Genomic DNA, 23,079 nt, shown 5'->3' on the forward strand with positions numbered 1-23,079 from the left:
TTGACTTTGGGGGAAAATTACCATGAAAATAGCAGACGACAGCGGTATTTCAAAGACTTAAATGGAAGGGAGGACTCATGGAATCAGATACAACAGATACAGAGAGCTGCCAATAAAGGCAAAGCATCCTCTGCCAAGATCACAGCGGCTGTGGGCAGCTCACAGACTGATCTGGGAGTCCAATGGCACAAAATGTCAAGGCTGTTGTTTACAGACTGGTGCCCAAACAATGCTGTAAACCGCACTGGAAGACAGCGAATTTAATCTACTGAGCTGGTGGATCTGGCAGGAAAAAAAAAAATGCATTTCACAACCAGTTTTTTAGGTTTCTGTTTGATCCTAAAAAATTCAAGCTCTGTTCCAGAAGAATTTTTCCTGTTGGAAGAAAAACTTCTGTACGGAAAATGAAGAAAAGGATTAAAAGGTGAAGTTTACCTTTTTCTTGAGCCATCTCCTGCAGACAGAAATAAATGACTCTGGCACCCAGACTAAAGCCAATCAGTGTGACAGGTCTCTTGCCCTAGGAACAAAGGGAAGGACGAAAGGCCATCAAATACTGTGCTAGACCAAGAAAGAGAGTCTGGCCACGGGATCCCTGAGACCCTGACGTGCAAAGCTTCTGCTTGTGCTTTTAAATGTGAGCAATTCTGTCAATTGCAAAGGGAATATCTATCCCTAAAGTTTTGCACAGTTCCATATTCAGAGCACCTGTGTATTTTGTATTTTTTGATACTCTGAAAATCAATTGAAAGAACCCAGTGACAAGATGTTACTCAAACAGAAACAAACCAGACACTCACTGTTTTGAAATTTCCAAATGAAGTCTAATTCAAGAAGTAAAATGTTTCTGGAAATGTTTTGATAAGCAGAAAGAGAAGCTGTAATAGAAAAATATCGGTCCCCTCTAGATTTGAGACTGAATTGCAGCAGCACTGTGTGGCTGTCATAAAAATGATGTGCAGAGAGCTTTTATTTTGAATAGCCTAATAAGATTTTCTTTAAGATCAAAGAGAATTTAATCTCAACAACAATGAAAAATGGTCTTTGTATTAACTAGGGAGCAGGTGTGATGTCTAGGACTCCCTAGACATCACGCTAACTAGTTGTAGATTCTGCAGCACGCTGAAATGTGTGTTTTCACAAAAGCTAATGCTTAAAAGGCAGTAACAAATGCCACCAGGAAAACAAAGGGCTTGTATGAAATAAAGTTTATTGCCTTTCCCATGATTGTATTTTTACGAGAAATTAAGTTTGTTTCTACTCTGCTGTTTCACATTGTTATTTATGACATGCAGCTCTAGGGCCACAGCTCCCACAGGGCTCCCCTATAACACATCCCGGACTGGTGTGGCTGTGCGACTAACACGGGGCCAGCAGAAAACAGCTTTCCCCTCCATGCCAGTGATAGCCCAGCAAATAATGGCAGGCTTCTGGGGGGCAGAAATGGCTTTTGCAAACCTTCTCAGGGAGGCTTCTCAGGTCTGTCACTTCTTTCAGGTACCAGCCCACTCCACTTGTCTGTTTGGGGTATTTTATTTCACCTCTAGTTCAAGCCTGCATCCCATTTGGACACATTTCTTCTTCCTTGACAAGTCTTTAAGACCCTGCTGCTCGCTCTCCTTCCCTCCCTCCCTTTGCAGTTTGTGAATGCCCTCTGCTTTCCTCTCTCTCATTTTAGCTCATATCCTGCCTCTTGTTTCACAGGCTTCCAACAGAAGCACAGAATTACTCACCATAATTGTGCCTGTGCACCTACAAAGTACTTATTGAATCGCCTGAAGGGCAACATCCGTGTGAATCTGTGCTCATAGCCGCTTTCATATTGGTGCTTCCAACTGCAGCAATGCAGGGAAGTGCAAGTGCATTTACCATAATGGGTCAGTATGTGCTGCCTTTGCTTGTGTGCCTGATAAAAAGACTGCGAGCTACTGAGATCCCTTCCCCACTACTTCCCCACTTTAATTCATCCCAAGAGAAGAGAGCTGTCAGAAAGTACAAACATCCAGCTCTTCTCCTTCTATTTCAAAGGATTCTGTTTGCTACCTTTCAGTGCTGGATTTTCCTCCTTAACTTCGTTTGCAAGAATACTACACGGGCATTGTCATAATTATTCCACAATTAAGTCTAATGAAAGCCTGTGTAGATAGAGCTTAGGATCAATAAAAGTAGAGAGAAGCTGGATTCTTCTATTAGATTATTCTATGTGTGTTCTGGTATCATTTAGACAAAAACACGGCTCATGTTGCATCTGATGCTAAAAAGTATTCTCTTATACTGTTTTGCTGTGCCTCTTAATTCTCAGTGAATACTTTTAACACTCTGTATTCTCCTTTCCACCTATCCTTACTTCTGTTCTCAGATTTTTCACTAGGTGAGTTGCCCGGCTGTTTTGTGACATGCTTAAGCTATTTATCAGTTATGACCTGGATCTCTCCTTCATTTAGGAAAGCTGTGGGTTAAATGGAACTAATCTTAGCAGCAATTCTCTGATTAACTCGGGACCTCCTACTTTTCCTCACTGAAACGGATATATGCTGGTCACCTTCACGCATCATTTTTTTCATTTCATGAATAATTTTCTTCTCCCAGGAAAGGTAATATTTGATAGTGGATTAGCATCACTATAAAACCTCCTCCCCGTGGGCCAGATCCCTTCCAGACACTACTCCTGGATAACTTCTAAACAATTACCTGCTGTCGACTGAGCAGTATATGTGCTAGGTGTTTGCCTACTTCAGCAGACCGATGGAGACACACGCCCCAGGGATTGTCGATGACACTGGCAACAGTCAAGAGCGAAGTTGGCCAAGTCAAGGCCGTGACAATACCTGCAACACACAAAGCAAACAGCGCCGCACAGTCACAGACCTGGGCCGCTCTTAGGAAATGTAAAAGGCAAGACAGTTCACTGAAGTTAAAAGCTAAACCTAGGACCTTTTGTTATTTTCAGTTCTTCTTTCTCAAGAGCTGATCTGAGAAATGTTTTGCTAGACTAAAGATAAGAAAGAATCTGATGTTCCGATATTGAGGCAAACAGACTCTATATATGAATGTAACTTGGATGTTTGAAAGGTTTATGTAAAGCACTAAAACAAAGGGTAATAATATAGAGAAATAAACATAGACACACGTAAAGAAGGGTGTTTCCAACTGTAATTTTAAAAGACCAAGTCAATGACACAGGGGCAGAGCAATCCAGGAAAAATTATAGGTGTGGCAGAGAAGGTTCTCAGGCGATTTTTGCAGGGCGATGCCAACATTGCCAAAGGAAATGCCTTCCCAGATATCCTCTTTGTTTAGGAAAACTACTTTAAATAAACACCAATAGTGAAAGTGCACAAGAGCAGACGTGATACGATTTAGGTCCTTACCTGACAAGACAGTAAATTTTAGGGCTTCTTGTGCCATCATGTTAACAAACCCATTCAGCAGGGAATCTAAGGCGCTGCCAAGCTCCATCAAGTACTTGGATTCCCAGGCCAGACAATACTGCTCACTCGACTGCAGCAGGCTGCTCCACGGTGCTGTGAAGCTCCCTGAGAAAAGTCGCAAACATGGAATTCATGTTCAGAGAAAACACAACAATGGTTGACTCCTGGCAAGATGAATACAATAAAGAGTGAGAAAAGAACCTGCAGAGCACTGGAATGTACTCTGATACTCAGGAATCATATTTAAAAATACTGTTAGATTTCAACTCCTTTTTTTCCACTATTTTACAATAAATTTTGGCTTTGTGAATAATCCCACAGCTTTAGCTGCCTTGGCATAGGCTTCAGTATGGACAGAGATACTGCGCTCAGGCTTAGACTTTGTGACCTGTTCAATTTTCTCAGAGACTGCCAAGGCAGATGGGCATTAATACGGATTATGTCAGGCATTAAAGACATTCCTCCTATCATCAGACATCAGGCCAAGTCCTGCAGCTTCATCTTCTCATGCAGACCAAAGGAATGCCTGTCATGAAGCAGATGAAATGCTGAATGGCTGCATGGACTGAGTCCAGAGACATGGAAAACATGTGCGATCTTTTCAAAATCTACCAAAGAGCATCTTCCAAGCACTTTCGTTAGGCGGGCAAGGATTGTATTAATGGCTCGGTCTGAAAAGAAGTAATCTGCATTTGCAGATCCAGACTGCAATTATTTTTATTTTGCCATCTAACTTAGCCTCTCTGGCTTACTCTTTTTTTCCCTCCAGAGGCTAATCAAAAGTAGTGCCTGAATATTTGAGAAAGAATGGATAACTTACACTGTGCAAGTCTAACTTTTGCCTGAAAGAACAATTTTTAAGCCACACTCTCTCCTGCTCCTCTTAGTTAACTAGACCCCTTCCCAAATTGTTCCTTCTCCAAACAATGCATGGCAAGTTGAAGAAGCTGCTGACCAAAGTGGCATGCGTGAGCCCCGTGCCAGATCTCACGACAATATTCTGTCAGGTTTGTGGACATACAAATAGGCAGCTAGTGAGAGGTCAAAAATCACAATGTGTTCTGTAAAAATCCTGTCCTCAATCCCTCTGTGTTAAAGAGCCATGCAAGTGTGTAAATAGACAGGCACAGCCGTAAGGAAGAAAACGCATGACAATTTTAGTTTTGTTTTTTTTTAAACATTATAGCAGATCGCTTCTTATGGAAGAAGAATGCATGTCATTTGTAACTCCCTTTTAAGGGCAAACAGACACCAAAATGTTCCTGAAGTTTGTAAATTCATTTTTATAACAGTGCCTGGGAGCCCTCCAACGCCAAGGATTTGGATCCCTGGCAAGAAGACAATGAGAAAAGCAAAAGCACAGTACTGCAAAGTGAAAATAACCTTACTCTGACAGCAAGCTGCAATCCAGCAAGCAACAGGACAGACATTAATGATATCCAATGTTAATTATGATGCTTCTGAATAAATTGGCAGCTGTTCAGTCAGGTTGCTGAACAGAGCAGACAGTTGACACATTTTATATGACAAGCTATAGTAGAAACTAAAACACTACAAACTTTTCAAGGCTGTAAGTTCACTTCCTTAGTGTTCTGCTTAAGGGGATTTACTCGACACAACTTTCTTGCCAATAAACTTATTAGATTCCAAGAAAACAACATTTTCTGTTAATTCCTGGAGGATAAACATAAGGTCTCAGAGGTAGGTGAGACACTGAGTACTAGTGGTGGAAGTCATCAGCCCCAACCAGACCCTTCCTAACAAAATCGGACAAGATTTACTAACAGAAACAGTCCAGGCTCCTCTCAATTTCTTCATCTTGCTCTTACCATATTTGCCAGCGCACAGCCATCCAGTAATCGCTATGGTGATATGAAGCTGCTTTCCTTCAGTAAGTGGGAGGAATTCAAATTCTTCTATGGCGCCCACACGCTTCTTCATCTTGTATCCTACGCACAACAAGACAGAAACACAAATCTCAGAAATCGCACAGCAAGGACAGACTCTGCTAACAGTAGAAGTTGACAGGAGATTACTTGGGTCTTAGATTGGGATTTTTCCTTTACAAACCCCTCAGCAAGACCATGCATTACTTGGTATGGAGCCAATATGATCCTTCTGAGCTTATGTGACCTGTGTGAATCCCAGCAGAAGGCATTTTTTGCTGCAGACCAGACATCAGCTGTAACAGCCACTGCTCTTCATAGCAGCATCTTTCTAATCCAGAGCAGGAAGCTTTCATTTCTTTCACTTAGCTGCATATCAAATACTATTTCCCGGCTTGGTCATCAAGGGCTACACAGTGTCTTAGGCAGCCTTGAAATAAAAGTCAGTTCGAAGTTATCAGATCACACTTTGAATCGCTTCCCTTGCTCGTCAGAGCAGTCATTAGCTCTGCATTTTAGAACACGATCCTGTGCCCCAGTAGCTGAGCAACATGCAGTCACTCTCTTACCAGTAAGGCCAGCTCCAGCGGCTCCAAAAAGGGATGCCATGACAGCAATTCCAGCAGTTGAACCTAAAGCAGCTGCCCCTGCGCTTCCAATAACAGTAGCAGCTCCAGCTGCAACCAGAGGGGCAGCAAGACCCCCTGTCAAGCCTGAAGAGGGAACAAGTGAGATCACCAGTCTAGTACCACGTACAAAAAACAAGCAGTCATTTCCCTGTGCTGCCTGAGTAGTGCTAATGCTACCGAGAGTATAAATGGTGGCCTATTTTGCATCACCAATAAAGGGGGCTTTCTGAGACCACCCCCACGCCCTGAATCTCTGCACTGACTGACTTCAGTAAATATGAAGAATAATTTAAAAGTCAAAGGAAGAATGGGTAAGCTATGCCCTACTTGCTTAGGACACACTGATATAGTCACGTATTACTCTGAATTTGGAGTTGAAGATGTAATCATTTTATAACACAGGATTATAAGAGGGGAAACCATCTTTTAAGGATGACAACCTCAGTTTAGTACTTTCCCCGGATGACAACTTAGTTTTGTGATTTTACTTCATGGTGTGTACACACCAATGCTCCTTAACAAGCCAGCTCTGAGTGAGCTAGAGCGCGTCCCAGAAAAACATCGTCTGAAATTCTCAGTCTCCTCTTTAGCATCTTTACACTGACCCTCCACCATGCATTGAGAAGTGCTCCATCAAAGCCAACGGGTTTTCACTAGAATGACTTTTTCAGCTAATTCTTTCAGTTTTCTTTTTGTGTGGCTGAAGATACTTTCCATGCCTTTGAGTATTTTTTGGGTTTTGTTTTGCTTTGTATCTGAAGTGACATACTACCTTTAGACTGGCAAAGAAAAGTAATGAACACTTCAAAATTACAGCCTGGACTAAGAGGTATGTTGGCTTCTGTTGCTAAATGTGCAAGTCAGAACCCCCCTCCCTGCCCCTAGTGCTGCACATGCAATTCGGGAGCAAGCCTCTGAAATGCCCAGAGCAGCCTCACCGATCACTGTTCCACCCCCGACGGTTGCCAAGCCGATCAGCAGGTATCTCTTCAGCTTCTTTCTTCTTTCCTTCTTTTTTCTTGAAACTTCTGCAGTTCTGCAAGGGAATTAGAAGCACAAAAGCCGATGAAAAAGCCTGACAGTTAACAATGCTGCATCAAAATCTGCTTACATTCTTCTCAACGTCATTTTCCTACTGGGAAGAGTAAAAAGTACCATGCAGGTGTGGACTAGGATAACACATTCAGATTTATGAGGATGGACATAAGGCCACAGATTTAAACTGAAACAACTGAATTGCTTAGTAAAGCTAACAGATGTTACTTACTCAGAAAACACTTCCTAATAGGAGTGAAGCTTGTAAAAAAAAAAAAAGAAACAAAGTCAGAAACATTTCAATAACTATATACTGCCTCTGTGTCTTAAAATCTATTGCTGTTCTTAGAAGATGGAAACCAGTTTTGCATTATGCAGTTAATTCTGTGTGTCTAATGGAGAAGAACTGGTCCCTACACATGTGATGTATTGGCAGACTGCATTGGAGAGACTTTCACCTCTACGCTGCAGACAACCTGCCAGGCTAATTTGACCCCTTTTAACTAGTTATTAGTTGTGAGATGCTGCAAAGTCTGGTCAGACTGAAGGCATGCATCCAAAAAGAAGGCAGTGATAGCTGATGGGTTCGGCTCACGACTTCTGCCTTCAGGGAAAGAGCCTGACAAAAAGGAATGGTCTGTTGCTACCAGAGAGGGGAATTCCAGATCCTGCACCCTCCAGATCCTCTCAGACACAAGTCTACTTCTAAGAATTCAGGGCTGCAAAAAAAAAGACATTTGGTCTGATTATGCATAAATTACTGTAACAAAGATGTTAACCTTTCTGATCACTGCACCATGCAATTTGCAGTGCTCTGCCCAGTGCCAGCGAGGGATTCCCTACTGCCAGCAGGAGCAGCGTGCTCCTCCTGAACCAAACTAGTCACACGCCAATATTTACCACATCAAGCCCCATCCCCACTGCACTCTGTCAGCATGTGCAGGAGCAAGATTTTACCCTGGGGACAAACAGCAGGGATGCTAAGACTGGGTTATCTCAGAGCAGCACCGATGCAGATCGGACATCACTGGGGTGATCTGCAGAACAGACACAAGGCAGTTCTCCCCTCCTTCATTTATCATTAAAGTCACAGGCTGCTCCTGCCGAAAGCTCACCCAGTACATAGCTGCGTGACAGATGGGAACTGCTTGATGTTCATTAAAAGAAAACCCTGAGTGCAGACAGGACTTTGAGCAGCAGTTGTGATATCATCAAGCCGGAAGGTAACTGCCACGACTGCCAGCTCTCACTTTTTAGGGCACAGCCTGCTGATCAGTTCCTTGAGGCTGTGAGCGTATTGGATCAGGGCTGGATGCAAGTACAGCAGGTTAAATAACGTCTGTGTCATGTCAATCCTACACCATTGTATGTAGACCTTTGGCACTGATCAGGTATTCCTAAATGAAAGCAACCCTGCAAATGTAAATGATTACTGTTGTAATCACCTATGCACTGATAACATTTTTTTTTCTAATGGTGCAGTTCTGTGAAGCTTTCTGTTTTGGGTTGAGCAACAGAGCATCAAGAAATCTACATAAAATCCACCGCGACTTTTACCCCTTATATTATATACCACACTTGTCCTAGAGACCCTATTACAGAGATAAAGTAAATTCTTCTTCCCTCTGACTGGTGCAGCTCTCCAATACACCTGGGACCATTCTGCTGAACGCTGAAGGCCACTGTCAGCTAGACCTAAGAGCTGCTGTGTTTGATCTGGACTAAAGGCCAGATTCTCCGACTGTTCATAAACAAACCAAACAATGTTAGTATAAAAAAAATAATTAGAATTTGGCCCTGAATTCCCTGGCACATTAGAGGACATAAAGTACGTAAGAGGACATAAAAAAGCATCCACCTTCTCCTTTTAGGAGCAAGAACTAAAATTAAATTAGGCTATAACCACGAGAAAGCCAAGTGGAAGTAGGATAAGTTGTTTCTACTACTAAAGAGAATAGGGGTAATTTGTGCTAACAAACAACGAGACAGAAGCAAGTTATTTTTCAACAGCATTCTTGATATTCAGCCGCTCTCTAATTACACATCACAATATAATAATATGGTAGTTATTAAGCACAGTCATTAGTTCATTTGTCTGTGTGCATTTAAGGTACACTTTAACAAGCTTATCAGAAACAGGCAAATAAACCTAAAAGGAACAAATCACTTATTAGGCACTACTTTCTCCTTCTCTCCTCTGTCTTTGGTTTATCTCTTACAAGAAATACTTTCAATTTCAGAGGAAAGTGTGAGAAACAGAGGATACTGGAATAAATTGTTTACAGAGCGAGTTTCATTCCAGCCTGCTTACGCAGTGGTTAATCTGGGCCTTGAAACATGAGAACTTATCTTGCTTCCAAACTTGGATATTTTCTCTCTTAATCGTAACCTAATTGTGGATTTTCATTATCCATATAATTGCCTAATCCTTCCTGGAACCCTCTAAGCGCTCTGTAATTTTGATAAAGACAATTTTAGACGAGTCCCAAACAATATGCAGCTTTGTAAAACACAGCAGGAGGAGAAAGAAGCACAGTGGGTGAAATCCCTGCATTGCCAAAGTCAATGGCAGAATTTCTACTGCCTTGCACGGCACGGAGATTTTGTCTCTACAGTGATCCCCCAGAAAACATCGTGCGTTACCTCCACTCGCACATTTTGCAGTTGCAAGCAGAGCTGTCTGCAGAGAACAACAGCGCAGCCTGCGGTGGCTTACATCTTTTGCAATTTGTGTATAACCAAGTGCACTTTCTGTGACGCCACGGTCAAACCAGGATTTGGATACGCACTCATCTGTGCATGCGGTCACCAGTCTGAACGCCTGGCTCTGGAAAAAATCCCTTCTGGAGTTCTTCAGACAGGTGCTGCTGATACCTAAGTTGGCAATATCCAGCAGTTTCCGTTACACACAGGCATTCACCAGCTTTTGTAGTCAATGGGTAGCCTTGGGCTGCAAACAGTAAGATCAAGAGAGCTGAGACGTGGCTAACCTGCATTTAGCTGCAATTTGGAACAATTTGGGTTACACTCATAGAAAGACAGTTTGCAGTATGTCCTGGCTGAAGACAGTAAGCAAACCTACACGGAACTTTTACCTGGCATTGCTTTCTGTACGTAACTGCTGCCAACTGCTTGTGACAGTCGCTTTCCTAATAGCTTCTGCATTACAGTTGTCACTTGATTACCAGGCTCCTTTTCTCCACTATGGCCATTCACTGCCTCTTCTGATACTTCTCTGCCCTCACTGATCTTGGATTTGCAGCTTCTTGCCTGAACCACAGATCAGGTTTAGAGAAATGTTATAGGTAGGATTACAGATCATTTTCCAATGATGAAAAGCAGCACGAGTACAAGTTAGCGAGCAACTGGTATCCTATTTTCCAGTTTCTCACAGAACTGTGTACCAAAGAGAGGTTCATACCTGCAAGTCAGAACACGTTTGGCACCAGGAAGATGGATTTAAGTGTTTGGAGCATTGTCCTAGAGACTACCGTACTGAACATGTAACTTCGCACCTGCTGGGCCACAGGCCAACCTGTCCACAGTAGCAAAGGCAAGAGCAAAAGCTTCTGTTGCAAGTATCAATTAAAAATGCCTAAGCAGAAGGTGCCAAAAACCTGCGTGGTAGTTACTGCTGTTCCAAAACCTCTTGCAATGGATGGTCAGAGCTGGAAGGATACTACGCAGAGCTGCTGTATACCCCTCCGCCCCAAATCTGTGAGGTCAAAGCAGCGATGAGATTATATTCCCTTTCCTTTCCCAATTGTGCCCTAGCTCTAAAACGAACAAAGGGTCATCACTGCCCTACAAATCTCAGCCCTGTGCTAGTTTTAGTACTGCAACAATGAATGTGTTTGCACTGCAGTCTTGGGCTGCTCTCATTGTGAAGGTTTTATTTTCCTGCTTTTATCTAACAGTTATTTCCATGGCTGCAAGGTGGGCCTCTAAACAAAGAGCAAGGTTGAAATCTATGCCTTTTGCCACACCAGGTAAGCACAAAAGCCGCCGAGCTAGCTACAACATTTAAAAGCCACACTCGTAAATACGCAGTGCAGTTTTGCAGTCACTCCTGCCACTATCAGACAAACTGCTATCTTTTGGGGCTGCACTACAGTCCATTTCAGGAGCCACAGTCCAGATGACAGAGAATTAGGTACTAGAGCACCATTTTAGCAAATGCCGCCCCACCCTCAGATGTGTGTTGTCCCACGCTGCATGCCCAGGATGGAGTTTATTTTCACAACCCATGGCAAAACAGTGCCCATTAGCATCAACCCTTGCTCCTGCATGGTGAAACGGTGTTCTGTTTAGCAGTACATGATCTTTGAGATTATTTTGACTTTCCCTTTTTACAGTGCGCTATAAAGTTAAGCTTTATTTAAATAAAGCCATAATGGAAAGATACCTGTCACATGCTGAACGCCATGGGGATGTCTGAACATGTACTGCGTCAGAGACATCGATTAAGGTATTTATTAGCGCTCGGGTTAATCTCAGAACGTGTTTGCTGAGTTGACAAATACAAATATTCAACGGTTACTTGAAAGTCCACTACAAACATTTACACTGTTTTATATATGGCTAAACCTTCACACAGTTCATGCCTCGCAAGCAAAGTAAAAAATATTACTCTGCGTATAATGCCAACTTTCTGGCTGTTTTGCATGTGAGAGCTTGCAATTAATAGGCTTAATCTCACATTAACAACACAGAATTAGGAGTCAGGCATTCAATGGTCCACAGGTATCTAAAGATGGCAGATGGTTGCCCTCAGAGATTTATCTTCAGCAGGAGTTAGCTGTCTCTTAAATGGGCACAGAGGACAGATCCATAGCAAATCAGCAGCTGAGGATCAAATCCTGAAATCGTATATAAATTTCATTCTGCATGAAGCATTATCGCAGAGATGTGAGTTAGGCTGAAATTAAACGAGAAACAGCCTGGCTTTAGGGCTCAGGTCCTTCATTTGTTCACATTGACCAGTCCCCTTCTATTAAGGAGAGTAAGGAAAAAAATCCAAATTCTGTGCCTGGTCACCACGCATCCAGCCTGTTTGCCTTTCAGCTTTACGGTTCCTTCAGGAGGGTCCAATCCATCTGTAAACCTGTTTGGTTCTATCTGAGGAATACTGGGCCAAGAGATAAGAAATCATTATGATGCATTTAAGCATAATCTACAGTCTAGGAGACAAAACTGAAACAAGGACATGAGGCAGTTTGGTGCAGAGTAGCTCTAATCAGCTTGCAAGGTTGGGTCGCAACTCTGATTTTAAGAGTGCTGAGCTTTCTCGGTTCTCGGTGCAGTCGAAGTGCTGTGAGGGCTCTGCAACTCTAATCAAGCCATAAATGATTAAGTTAAGAACCACGGGGAGAACGATCAGAGACTGAACTTAGGCACAATAACTGATTCTAGACTTTCAAGCACCAGCACTGTTTTTTCATCCCATAGCCAACTCAGTTGTTCTTACTCTGACTCTTCCTCTTTTTGTTCCTTCAGGCTCTCAAGCAGCGATTCCTCCAGGGCCTCCAGCTCCTCCAAGGGGATTCTCAGCAGCCAGATGATGCGGCAGATCAACACTCTTGCTCGAGCATCATAGTACCCTTAAACACAGGGAAGCCCAGGAAATCAATTAGTTTTCATCACACCAGATTAAATAGCAAGCGGTACGCCCAGCTGTGCTAGAGAAACGTATCCCACGCAAGCACAGCTCCAACCCTCGGGCCCTCTTTATCTTTCATGTATTTAAAACTATTATTATCTAGAAAAGAGAGCTCAGTGTGGAAAATCCTCTCCCCTGCAAACCTCATCCTGTCAGCAGAGAGTCACTGTCCCTGGTGGTTGTGGTTTAAGTCAGCAGGCAGCTCAGCACCACGCAGGCATTCGCTCACTGCCCCCAAGTGGGATCGAGGAAAGAATGGGAAAAAAGGTAAAACTCGTGGGTTGAGATAAAGACAGCTTAATAGGACAGAAAAAGAAGGGAAAAATAGTAGTAATAATGATAAAAAAATATACAAAATAAGTGACGCACAATGCAACTGCTTACCACCTGCCGACTGATGCCCACCCAGACCCCGAGCAGCAGCCTCTCCCCCCCCCAGCCAACTCCCCCCATTTATTGCTCTGCGTGACGCTGCACAGTGGGGGACGTCCCTTTGGCCAGTTGGGCTCAGCTGTCCTGGCTGTCCCCTCCCAGCTCCTGGTGCACCCCCGGACTCCTCGGTGGCAGGGCAGCGCAAGGAGCTGAAAGGTCCTTGCCTCTGGGTAAGCACCGCTCTGCAACCACTAAGCCGTCTGCGTGCCACCCACATTATTCTCATCCTACATCCCAGACACAGCACCGTACCAGCTCCTAAAAAGAAAATTAACTCTGTCCCAGCTGAAACCAGGACTCAGGTAATTGCCAATAAGGCAGATCTCAAATCTTTTGGTCTTCTTCTCCAACAGAGGCCTTTTGGCTTTGGAGAGACCGGATCTCTCTTCTCAACATCGAAATGCTGCAGCAAGACCAGTCCTGACTGGCGATATCAAACTTGTTATGCGGCACAGAACATCTCCGGTATGCACTGGTGCAAGATACATCGTATTGTACAAATACACCTTCATACAAAAGCTTCACGTTCAATCGATCTTGTTGGCAGCAAGCGGGACTTTGGAGTTTTGAACCACCCAGCGGAGCACCTAGAAGCATGGGGTGGCTTCAGTCCCCGTGTACCACTGACGATTGCTCGCATTTACACTTCACTGCACGAGATGCAGGAGTGGACATTGCACTAAAACAACATGTGATATGAGGAATGATTACTCCCAGGCTTATAATTACGTGTACTTAAAAATAAATAAATAAATAAAAAACAAACAACAAAAAAACACAAACAGTATTTTAAATTTAATAGATTTTAAAATGTTGTGTGCCAACTCTTTCGTTTTTTAATGTGTTTCTCTCAGTAGCATCTGCTGCTTGCTGACAGCAGGCTTTTGTAAAGGGTTCTTGGTGTACTCCAGGATGGAAAACACAACAGTTTTTCTGGGGTTGGGTAAAGATACTGGTAGGACACAACTACAAAGAAGAGTTCTGATATCTGCTGCACATAGACCAAATACGGCCTTCGGCAATTTGTTAAGGTTATTTATTTGTTACCACCATTACCAAGATACCAAAATACTTCAGGAGGCTTTAATCAGGCCACTTTTAAAATTTGTGCTGAGTTGAGAAATAAGGCTAGGATTTATCTTCACTTCATCCCTGACATGTGCCACATCGTGCAAGTCCGAGCAGGTGTCTTAATGAGCAGCCTTCCTGCTCCCTGCCTCCTAATGCACAACTTCGCTTTCTACTTAGCCAGCCTGGCAGTAAGTCAGCAAGGCTTGAAAATATATTTGTTTTAAATTCCAGCTTACCAAAATAAGCAATTTTGCAATAACTGACGTGTCAATTTTCCATTAAAAATAAAACAAGAACAAAAGCAGTACTTTGTTCTCAACTGAAACAGGCTCACCAACAACCAGCGAGTGCTTTCCTGTATGAATACGCTACAACACTGGGATTTTAAAAAATGCAGGTTGTAATAATAAACAGGCTTCTTTTAAAAAAATAAGATTTTGTTCAGAAGGCAGTCTTTATTTCATGATTTTTATCAGACTAATCAATTTACGGATTGTAAACCAGAATTTTGTTTTATGTGTACATAAATAAAGCCACATTCACTCAAAATAGGCTTCATGCTAAACACACTAGAATCTATTCCCTGAATATTTTTTTTCCTTTTAGGCAACAAGCGATACGCCGAAGATCTGTTGGGCTGAAATTTTCATAACAGCTTCACTGCCTTCCTAAAGGAAGGAGAGGTCACCTGCACCCCTAGAAGGGCTGAAGAAAAAACCCTCCCATCCAGGTATTTAACTTCAAAATGTTTCTATCAACACATACAATTGTATGCCAATACATAATACGTGAAGCTAAGGAGCTGAACGGTTGTTCAATTTTTAATGGGTATTATTAATCATTCCTGTTATAATAATTGCCTTTCCTGTAGCGGACATAGGGAAAGAGCATTTGCTGCTTTTGCTAGAAATGAAGCTAGGATAAAGTCGGACGGGCTGGTACCCTGAGCTTTTTGAGCATTGTAAAGTATCAGATATGAACTCACCGATATTATTCTTACAAAGAACAAAAGCTGAACAAACTTACCATCTCTAAGAGAGAAGGACAAAAGATCCTAAAAAGAGAAAAAAGAATATTCCAGTTAAAAGTGAAGAAGTATGCCTAGATGTCTTAAAAGGGAGGCATGAAAACCGATCGGACTATGATTTAATTACTGCAGCATGTCCACTCCTAAATGTGGCATGACAGCAAACTGTAATTGAATGGAGCAGAAGAGAGCAAAGCCAAATGCTTCCAGCACAAAATTGTGCCTACGCAGGTACAAATGGCTGGAGAAGTAGATCAGCACAGGATGGGAGGGCGGCACCTGCTTGGTACACACTGAAGTAGACCGTATTTTTTGTTATTAGCACTTGTGTTGCAACTGAGAGCCTCACGATTACACAGGACTTCAACGTTTGGAGAAACCAGGCTCTAAGCCTCTCCTACTGCTCTAACGTCTTCTGCTCTTCTAGTCACATACACTATATTTTCAACAGGAATAGGTTTGAATGCTACTCAGATGGATCACTGGCCCCTATTCTCTTTGGTGTTCTGGGAATCCGTAGCTCTAGGCAGTAAGGCTGAACTGGCATGAAGTTCTTTTGGATTAAGCACTCAAAAACAGAAATCTCAGAATTTATCTGTACAAAGATTGAGGGACTGTGTTGGCTTTTCTTCGGGAAAAAAAAAGGAAAAACAGATCAATCCAATAGAAGGCTTCTGTGGACAAATCCATGAAAAAAGAGGTCAGTGTTCCCTAGATGAGAAGTCCTAATGAACAAGGTAGTGTTTTTACTCCTATGTTCTCCTCTTTTATTGTCACTGAATAACTGCATAAAGTTTAAGTTCTTTATGTAACTACAACATAGCTCAGTCTAGCTACTTCCCTCTCCTGCACACACAAAAGTGCAGCTGAATTTTACAGAGAATCTTCAGCCCTTTGGGAACACAAAAAGTACAGCCAAAGATGTAGGATGCTGCCAAGGAGTTTATGATTATTAGTCCCATAAGCCCCTAAGGAAAATTTGTATCATAAAAATGTCTCTAATCATTTCCCTACTGCACGAGAAGCGCAGAGCAGAGAACGAGCCATCCTTAACCTAGTCCTACCAGAACAGAAGCAAACTGTAGGTATTACCCAGTCCAAAGGAAGTGTCTGGACTCTGAATATCATTTTAACATGAGGGGAGTCTACTATTTCATAAAGGAGAAAAGAGAATTTCCACAGGACCAGAGAAAGCAGAAGACCAGGGCAGCTGGCCGTATGCATCAGACTGGATGCTTTTTCACAAGGTACAGCCCTAAAACCTTTGCTCCATCGCTGACGAATGTTTACACACACAACAGCTTTCCACAGACGTGTTGCTCAGGCGCCTGCAGGCACACAACTGGCGGAGTGCTCTTCTGCTAAATCCCTGGGTGGCTGCTCCCAGCCACAGAGAAAGCCTGCCTTTGTTTTCCTGCCCTGCAAGCATCTTCAGAAGGTTCTGCTGAGCTGGGCTCAGCACACAGCAGTCACCACTGCACCTTCACCCTGCATCCCAGCGGTCAGAGCACTCACCCTTGAAAAGGAAAGTCCTGCCTTATCTCCAGTCTACGAATAACCACTGTAATTTAAGTTAGGCACCGCATCAGGTCTCCCTTGCTCCCCCCAGTCACCCCACTGCAGAAGAAAAAGGGCCCAGCCACAATTACTATTCTGTGCATGCACACTGCTGCCCCGGCTGTCATTTTCTCCAGACTAACGCAGGCAGCCTCCTGAAGAGGGCTGCATTTTGTGCAGAGCCCGTTTATAGGCAGTAAATGGTCCCCGTGTACCGCAACGGGAGCCACAGGTCAGGGCCCAGGCTCCCTACAGGCCACCCAGCGTACAAGGTGGCACCCAGTGTCAGAGAAACTCCTTCAGAAATCCTGCCTAAGCATTTAGGGACGTGTAGTTCAAAAGGTGAGAGATGGATGCGGGTAATCAGGTGATAAACAAACTACTCTTCGATTGCATCAGTGACCATTAGCATACTCAACTCTTCCTAATTGCTTAAGGCTTTGCACGTACTGCTGTGTAGTCATCTGGAATCCAATCAGCACTGATTAGATTAGTTTACAAGTTCTCTCTCTCTGTCTCTCTGCAGTTGTTGTGATGTTTCAATCTCATTTTGAGGCAGAGGTGATTTTAATTTCTCTGTGGACTCACAAGACTACCCCACACACATGAAGGACTGAAACCTTACGAAGACAGGAAGACAATCTTTATTTGGAGTCTTTGCCATCTTTTTTAATGCACTGCTACAAGTTCAAAGCTAATTTCCTCAACAACAGAGAGTTTCCAATCCGCACTGCAGTGCCTCTGTGTGTGGAGAAAAACAAACAAACAAACAAACAAACAAAAACCACAGGGCAAAAACCATAGGGCATTCTAAATGTGTTCAGAGAAAAAAAAAAATCGTAAGAACTTTCAATGTTTTCTCACCCATCATGAGGAAACAAAAGTGGGCAAAGTCAACTTCTTTCCCTTCCTTTTGTTGTCACTAAATGCAAATAGATGACGTATTCCTAACCGACAGGAATCACTGCCTTCTCCTACCACACCCACAACCTGTTTGTTACAACTCCTGTTGTCTAGAAAGGATTCAATTAGCCAGCATTTGCATGGATTAGTCACCTGCAATGAATGCAAACAAAGACAAAAATCCACAGGCCTCATATATCCGATGAATCAATGGTGAGCTCACCTCCCATCTCCTGGCCATGCATCATCCCCTCAGCACCCCTGAGGTGGAGGGCGTTCAGAAATGCAGGCAGCAGTGCTGGCAGGGCCCTGCCCCTGAACACACCAAACAATTCCACTGTGTTCTTGTAATAAGCAGGTAAATAAAAGCAGCTGAATGTAAAGAAGCACTACCACCATAAAGCAACACAGGAAGAATTACCAAAGCTTTGTCCCACAGCATGTTGATTTTCAGGTAACGAGGAAAAAGCTTATCTCAGCGGGGTACCTTTAGGTTTCCCAACGACACCCTGCAAGAGTCTTGTGCCTTGCTCCGCGACAACTTTTAATTGTGTATCTCCTTTGACAGAACGGATCACCTTGCATGTACACACATGACTGCCTGAGATCCAGCTGGTGAGGCATTAGACTGATAACTACTCCTGATCTTTGCTTTCAACTAACCAAAGAATTGTTATCTGCGGCTTCTGTGTTCCACTTGGAACCACGATAAGTACCTCAGTTCTCGTAAGATATTGCACAATCCCCCTGACCCAGAGCCCCTTTTGTAAAAGGACATGGAGCCCTCATGCAGGATAAGCTCTAAGCAAGCACAAGTTAATTTTTGCCAAAATTTCACCCTTAATAAACTCGCAGCAATGCAGAAAGATGTGCATTGCTCTAAAGAATTCATCCTGGGGTAGACAGAACTAGGGAAAAAAGCCTGGGAACCACCAGGCCATCTAGACACAGGAAGAACCAAGAATAGATTTATTCTGAGCAAACAACATCAAAAGAGCTTTTAAAGATCTGTCCTAGCTGATTAATTAGGCTTAAGGTTCTCTGCCACTACACTCAGATTGCTACGCTATTTTGAGCCTTGTAACACAGGGATGTTTGGAGCAGATCCTTTTAAGGGCTGCCTAGAAGACACAAAAGAAGGCTGAGATAATGGGAGTTGGTCGTGACCGAGGAAGATCCCTCCCATCATATCTTTACTTACACAGCCTTGCTCTTGCATCTCCTGTTCCATCAGGCCGTCATTGCTGAAGGTGAGTGTGTGATAACCATTACTCACCGCCAGCGACTGTCTGCTCTCAGGACGCCTCACCACTTCCTTGTGTGCGGCGAAGGGCGCTAGGGGACCGTGGCCATAGCGTGCCTGGCAGCAGCAGCCCTTCGCCCTCGGAGGCATACATAACGTGAGAATGAATGAGGAGATATCTTCCACAGCTGAGACTCTGAAGCAAAGGTGAATGCCACCGAAACACGTTGTCTCTTATCTTTGCATCAGATTTAACATCAGCACATTACGGCTTCAGTCTCAATAACACTTTATCGATGAAAGAAAGAAGCACCTGTAACTTTTCTCCTTCCAGCCAAAGCTGACTCTGGAGAAAAGACTCTGGGAACTGTGCTCTTTGGATCACCCTCTGTGCTGCAGAACATTAGTCCTGCCTGTACTAGCAGTCTTTCTGCCCGGTTCTCATGTATGTAGAGGTGTTTCGTATTACAGGGCAAGGAACCTTAAGCTGTGTAAATGTTGGAGGATCTGGCCCCCTACACTCATGCTACCCATGCATATACACATTCCTCTGCTACTACAAAATCCCCCTCATTCAGAGTAGGGTGAAGGATAAACATACAAAAAATCGGGCCTATCGTGTTCAGCGTTTCACCGAAATCCGTAGAATGTCTACATGAATCAAAAATACTGCAAGAGTACAGTCGAAGCAAAAAGGCTGACAGTTCTCTGTAGGGCAAAGGCATCAAAGACAAAACGTTAATTCAGCAGGAACTGCATCTCACGGTCACCACTTCCACGAGCTGTTAATGGATAGAGAGATTGCCAGCCACGCAGAGCCACACAGAAGTCTACGCGCATCAGAAACCCCAGTTTTACTTCCCTGACTGTACAAGCAGAACTTCCACTGCAAACAGACGCGTAGGAAAAATCTTCTTTGCAAAAGCAAACAAGGGCAAGGGCAACGCATGGACTTACTTGGATAATGACAACAGGATTATCTTTCAAGATGGGGTCCTTCAGCAAAAGCTGGGCAAAAGTTTCTGTGCCCTCACCGCCTAAGCCACTGGCAAATGCTGTCATGGCAGGTAAGACAGCATCAGGCAGGTCCAGCCATTTCACCAAACCATCTATGAATTCCACCCTGAAGGAGCTGCAAGGCAACAGAGGCAGTTAAGGCCCTGTAACTGGATGTTTTTGCAAGCTTTTGGTGGTCCTCGGTGGTCCCTGCTTTCAAATGCTGATCTATGGCTGTTCACACAACAATCAAAGCATCCTAAGAAGCCAACAGAAGGTGAGCTTCTCACAAACAAGCTTGCTAAACAAAGAAGCGATCAGAATGAGGGCAGACCTTTCTTCAAGACATGCTTTGAAGTTTGCTGCATTAAGGGATGCAATTTGTGCTGAAGTACAGAAGTCTTAAAAGGTGTAAGAGAAAGTCAGTATGATTAAGGAAATGGTTGAAAAAACACCTAATGTCAACGTGCCCTTTACATTTCAACAGGCTTCAGAAGAACACCGGCAAGGAAATGGCAGGAAAACATCGATGCCAGCGATCAGCCTGAAGAGCGGTCAGGTCTCTCAGTTTTGGGTCACCTTCCCTAATTTGAGCATCCATCTTTGTGAAGAGACCCAGAGCCAAAAGGATCTTCATATCCCAAACCTTTGGGAGATCCCAAGCACAGTGGTAATAGAAAAACTGCCAGTGATTAAACCAGCCTATCGCTACAATTCGGGGATCTCTCTCCCAGCACTTGGAAGCAGAAATGCTGGATGCACCAACATGTGCTTAACCCTTTCTTCTTTTTTTTAACTCAATCCATCCCACTTGCAACACAGACACCGACACCAGCTTGGTCTGAGCTGCTACCCAAAAGCCACCTCCTTTGCTCGTCCCCTTGTGCCCACGTGTAGTACCTTTGCTCTTTTTCGGGGAACAGCCATGCTAAGGATATCCCACAAAGCGCTGCGTAAGCGAATCTTCCTGGTTCCCCCAGCTGCCGGCTCAGAAGCACACACAATTCCTTTTCGCCTGCCTGCTCAGCCCCGCTATGCTGTTTCGAGGTCCAGCTTTTCCACCTCTCTTCTGTAGCCATTTCTACCTGCAAGTTCAAAGAAGAAAAAGGAAGAAAAACAAAAAAAAAAAAACGTATCAATTGAAAACCAGGAAGCAAGGAGACAAAAAAGCTTTTTCACTGCCACACTTGCTGGTGTAGAGTAAGCAGGCCTGTCAAGGTCCAGCTGGTGCATCCCGCTGCAACGTGATGCTGTGATCGAAGTCTACAACAGGAGGCCTTCTGTTCACCACCTCTTAAATTTTTGCACAAAATGAGCTGACAATACGTCCCACAGCAAAACGAGAAGTCCGCTTCAAGGTGCAAAGAGACTGGGCTCCACTCAGGCATATCATTCACGTGTTTGCTGCAAAAATGGCACATAGAATAAAAGGTCTGCACCTTGTGCAGGGACCAGTAGGGCTGCCTGGGAAATAATTTGCCTCTCTCCTCCTCAACCCAAACCACTCCTCTGTTCATTTTCCTGACGGTGTTAGGAAAGTTGAGTCCAGCCACAGCCTCTGATTAGAAAGACTTTTAATGAGACTACTTATTTCCCATGGCCATTGCTTTGCTTATAATATTCTCTGAACTGTACAACCTACCACTGCGTTTCCCAAAACATAACATGCCCACGCCACATGGACCTTGAGCTGGGCCAAAATATTAGCTTTGAGAGCACAGAAGCATTTGCACCTTTGGATTACGAGCTTCCAGCCGAACTGCTCAGAACTGCTCCCAGGAGCCCCCCTCGTTACACAGGGAGGCCTGGCTGATAACGCAGGCAGCTAACTGCGGTGAGTGAAATCAGGCAGACGCGACAACGTTTCGCGATTTAATGTAGGTAAGAGCCTGCTCCAGACCTCACTTACATCGCTGGCAAGTTCTACTGACCTCACCAGGACCTGATCAGCTTCCCAAGGGCAAAGCGTGCATTTTGCTTTATGCTTGCTCTTGAGATGCCTCCTTTCTTCTCAACCCTGGCAAAACGAAGGGGACTAAATGGGAATTAGGAGCTAGAGTCCTAGAATAAAGAAGTGCACCAGAGGAGCAGCTCCTCTTACAGACTTTATTACGTCTGTGCTATCTGTCATGGTCTTCCAGAACTGTCTTGCCTTCCCGCTCACAGATATATTTGAGGCAATTCCTACTTCCCAAGGCGTGCGCTATTTAACTGCTGGTGCATACACGCGATGGAGGTTCACCACTCGAGGGCTGATGACTACCGCAGCTCACACCGCTGTCCCCGGGAGAGCTCAGCCCCCCAGCAACACCCATCTCCTGCTGCCATCTGGGGCCTGAGCACACAGGTCCGCGGCATCTTGGTGTGTTTCCACGGAAACATCACATTCCAGCAACACGGGAGCACGAAGTCCGCAGGAATAAATGAACCGTGTTATTTCCACACCGATCGGAGAAGGGAACGGCCAGATTACGCTTGCCCAAGGAGAGTGGTGCCTGGGATCGGGGCCAGGCCCTCCACCGTACCGGCCCCACCACGCAGCAGCAGCTGTACCCACAGAACTGCAGCCCCGGGGACTGAGCAGGATGCGTCCCCTACCCCAGATCCCAAGACTTCCTTTTATTACCTCAGGAGCTCCAAAGTCCTCGTTTGGATGCCCAAAATCCATTTCACATCACTCACTAAGTTCTGATCCTCCCAAAACATCCAGAGCCTGACCTGCCAACCAATTTGCCCAGGAATAATCTATCATAAAGTATCGGTAACTTCACAAACAATAATTTGGCATGCCAACTCGCTCCCGGGCACAGATGTATTAACTTAGTACGGGAACCAGCATTGAAAATAAAATTCCCTTCGCTGCTGGGATAGATTTCTTGATTTGTTAAGAAGCCAAACCAGCAACCTGCAGAATATTTTATCTAGCCCTGAAGTTCCTGAGATGTTCATAGACACCATGAGGATGTCCTTAAGGAAAAAATTAACAACAGATCTGAGGAAGAGGTAAGAGTATCCAGATGGCTCTGAGACAAGAAAAAAAGAGCAGCGATCCTTTTTCCACCCCTATCCTTGCTTTGGTTTAAGATGTGGCAGATTGACCCTCATTCCAGCATCACAAACGTGTAACTCAACTGTAAAGAGGTGCCTGGATGTTTGGGTTGGGGGCTACACCAGACTCATGGGCACACCCAGGGTTACACAGAATTTTAA

General features: G+C 44.1%; 1 protein-coding gene across 11 annotated transcripts in view; it reads right to left on the bottom strand.

Moving 5' to 3' along the window:
* TMCO4 (transmembrane and coiled-coil domains 4) overlaps positions 1 to 23,079 on the bottom strand; it is a 47,586-nt gene that overhangs the window by 22,543 nt on the left and 1,964 nt on the right. For 10 of the 11 annotated variants that reach the window (XR_010826433.1, XR_010826432.1, XR_010826431.1 and 7 more), the window contains 10 exons: positions 20,770 to 20,954; positions 19,831 to 20,005; positions 15,170 to 15,197; positions 12,449 to 12,581; positions 6,885 to 6,982; positions 5,887 to 6,030; positions 5,261 to 5,380; positions 3,372 to 3,536; positions 2,692 to 2,828; positions 436 to 520 (listed from right to left, as the gene is read on the bottom strand). Coding sequence is in view for 7 of the 11 variants with exons in the window: in XM_066982324.1 (XP_066838425.1) it covers positions 436 to 520; positions 2,692 to 2,828; positions 3,372 to 3,536; positions 5,261 to 5,380; positions 5,887 to 6,030; positions 6,885 to 6,982; positions 12,449 to 12,581; positions 15,170 to 15,197; positions 19,831 to 20,005; positions 20,770 to 20,954 (1,270 nt within the window). In the remaining 4 variants the exon portion in view is untranslated. The remainder of the gene's footprint in view (positions 1 to 435; positions 521 to 2,691; positions 2,829 to 3,371; positions 3,537 to 5,260; positions 5,381 to 5,886; positions 6,031 to 6,884; positions 6,983 to 12,448; positions 12,582 to 15,169; positions 15,198 to 19,830; positions 20,006 to 20,769; positions 20,955 to 23,079) is intronic. The other variant, XM_066982322.1, reaches the window with a different exon arrangement.

Source organism: Anser cygnoides, chromosome 23, assembly GCF_040182565.1.
Source record: "Anser cygnoides isolate HZ-2024a breed goose chromosome 23, Taihu_goose_T2T_genome, whole genome shotgun sequence".
NCBI classification, from domain to species: domain Eukaryota; kingdom Metazoa; phylum Chordata; class Aves; order Anseriformes; family Anatidae; genus Anser; species Anser cygnoides.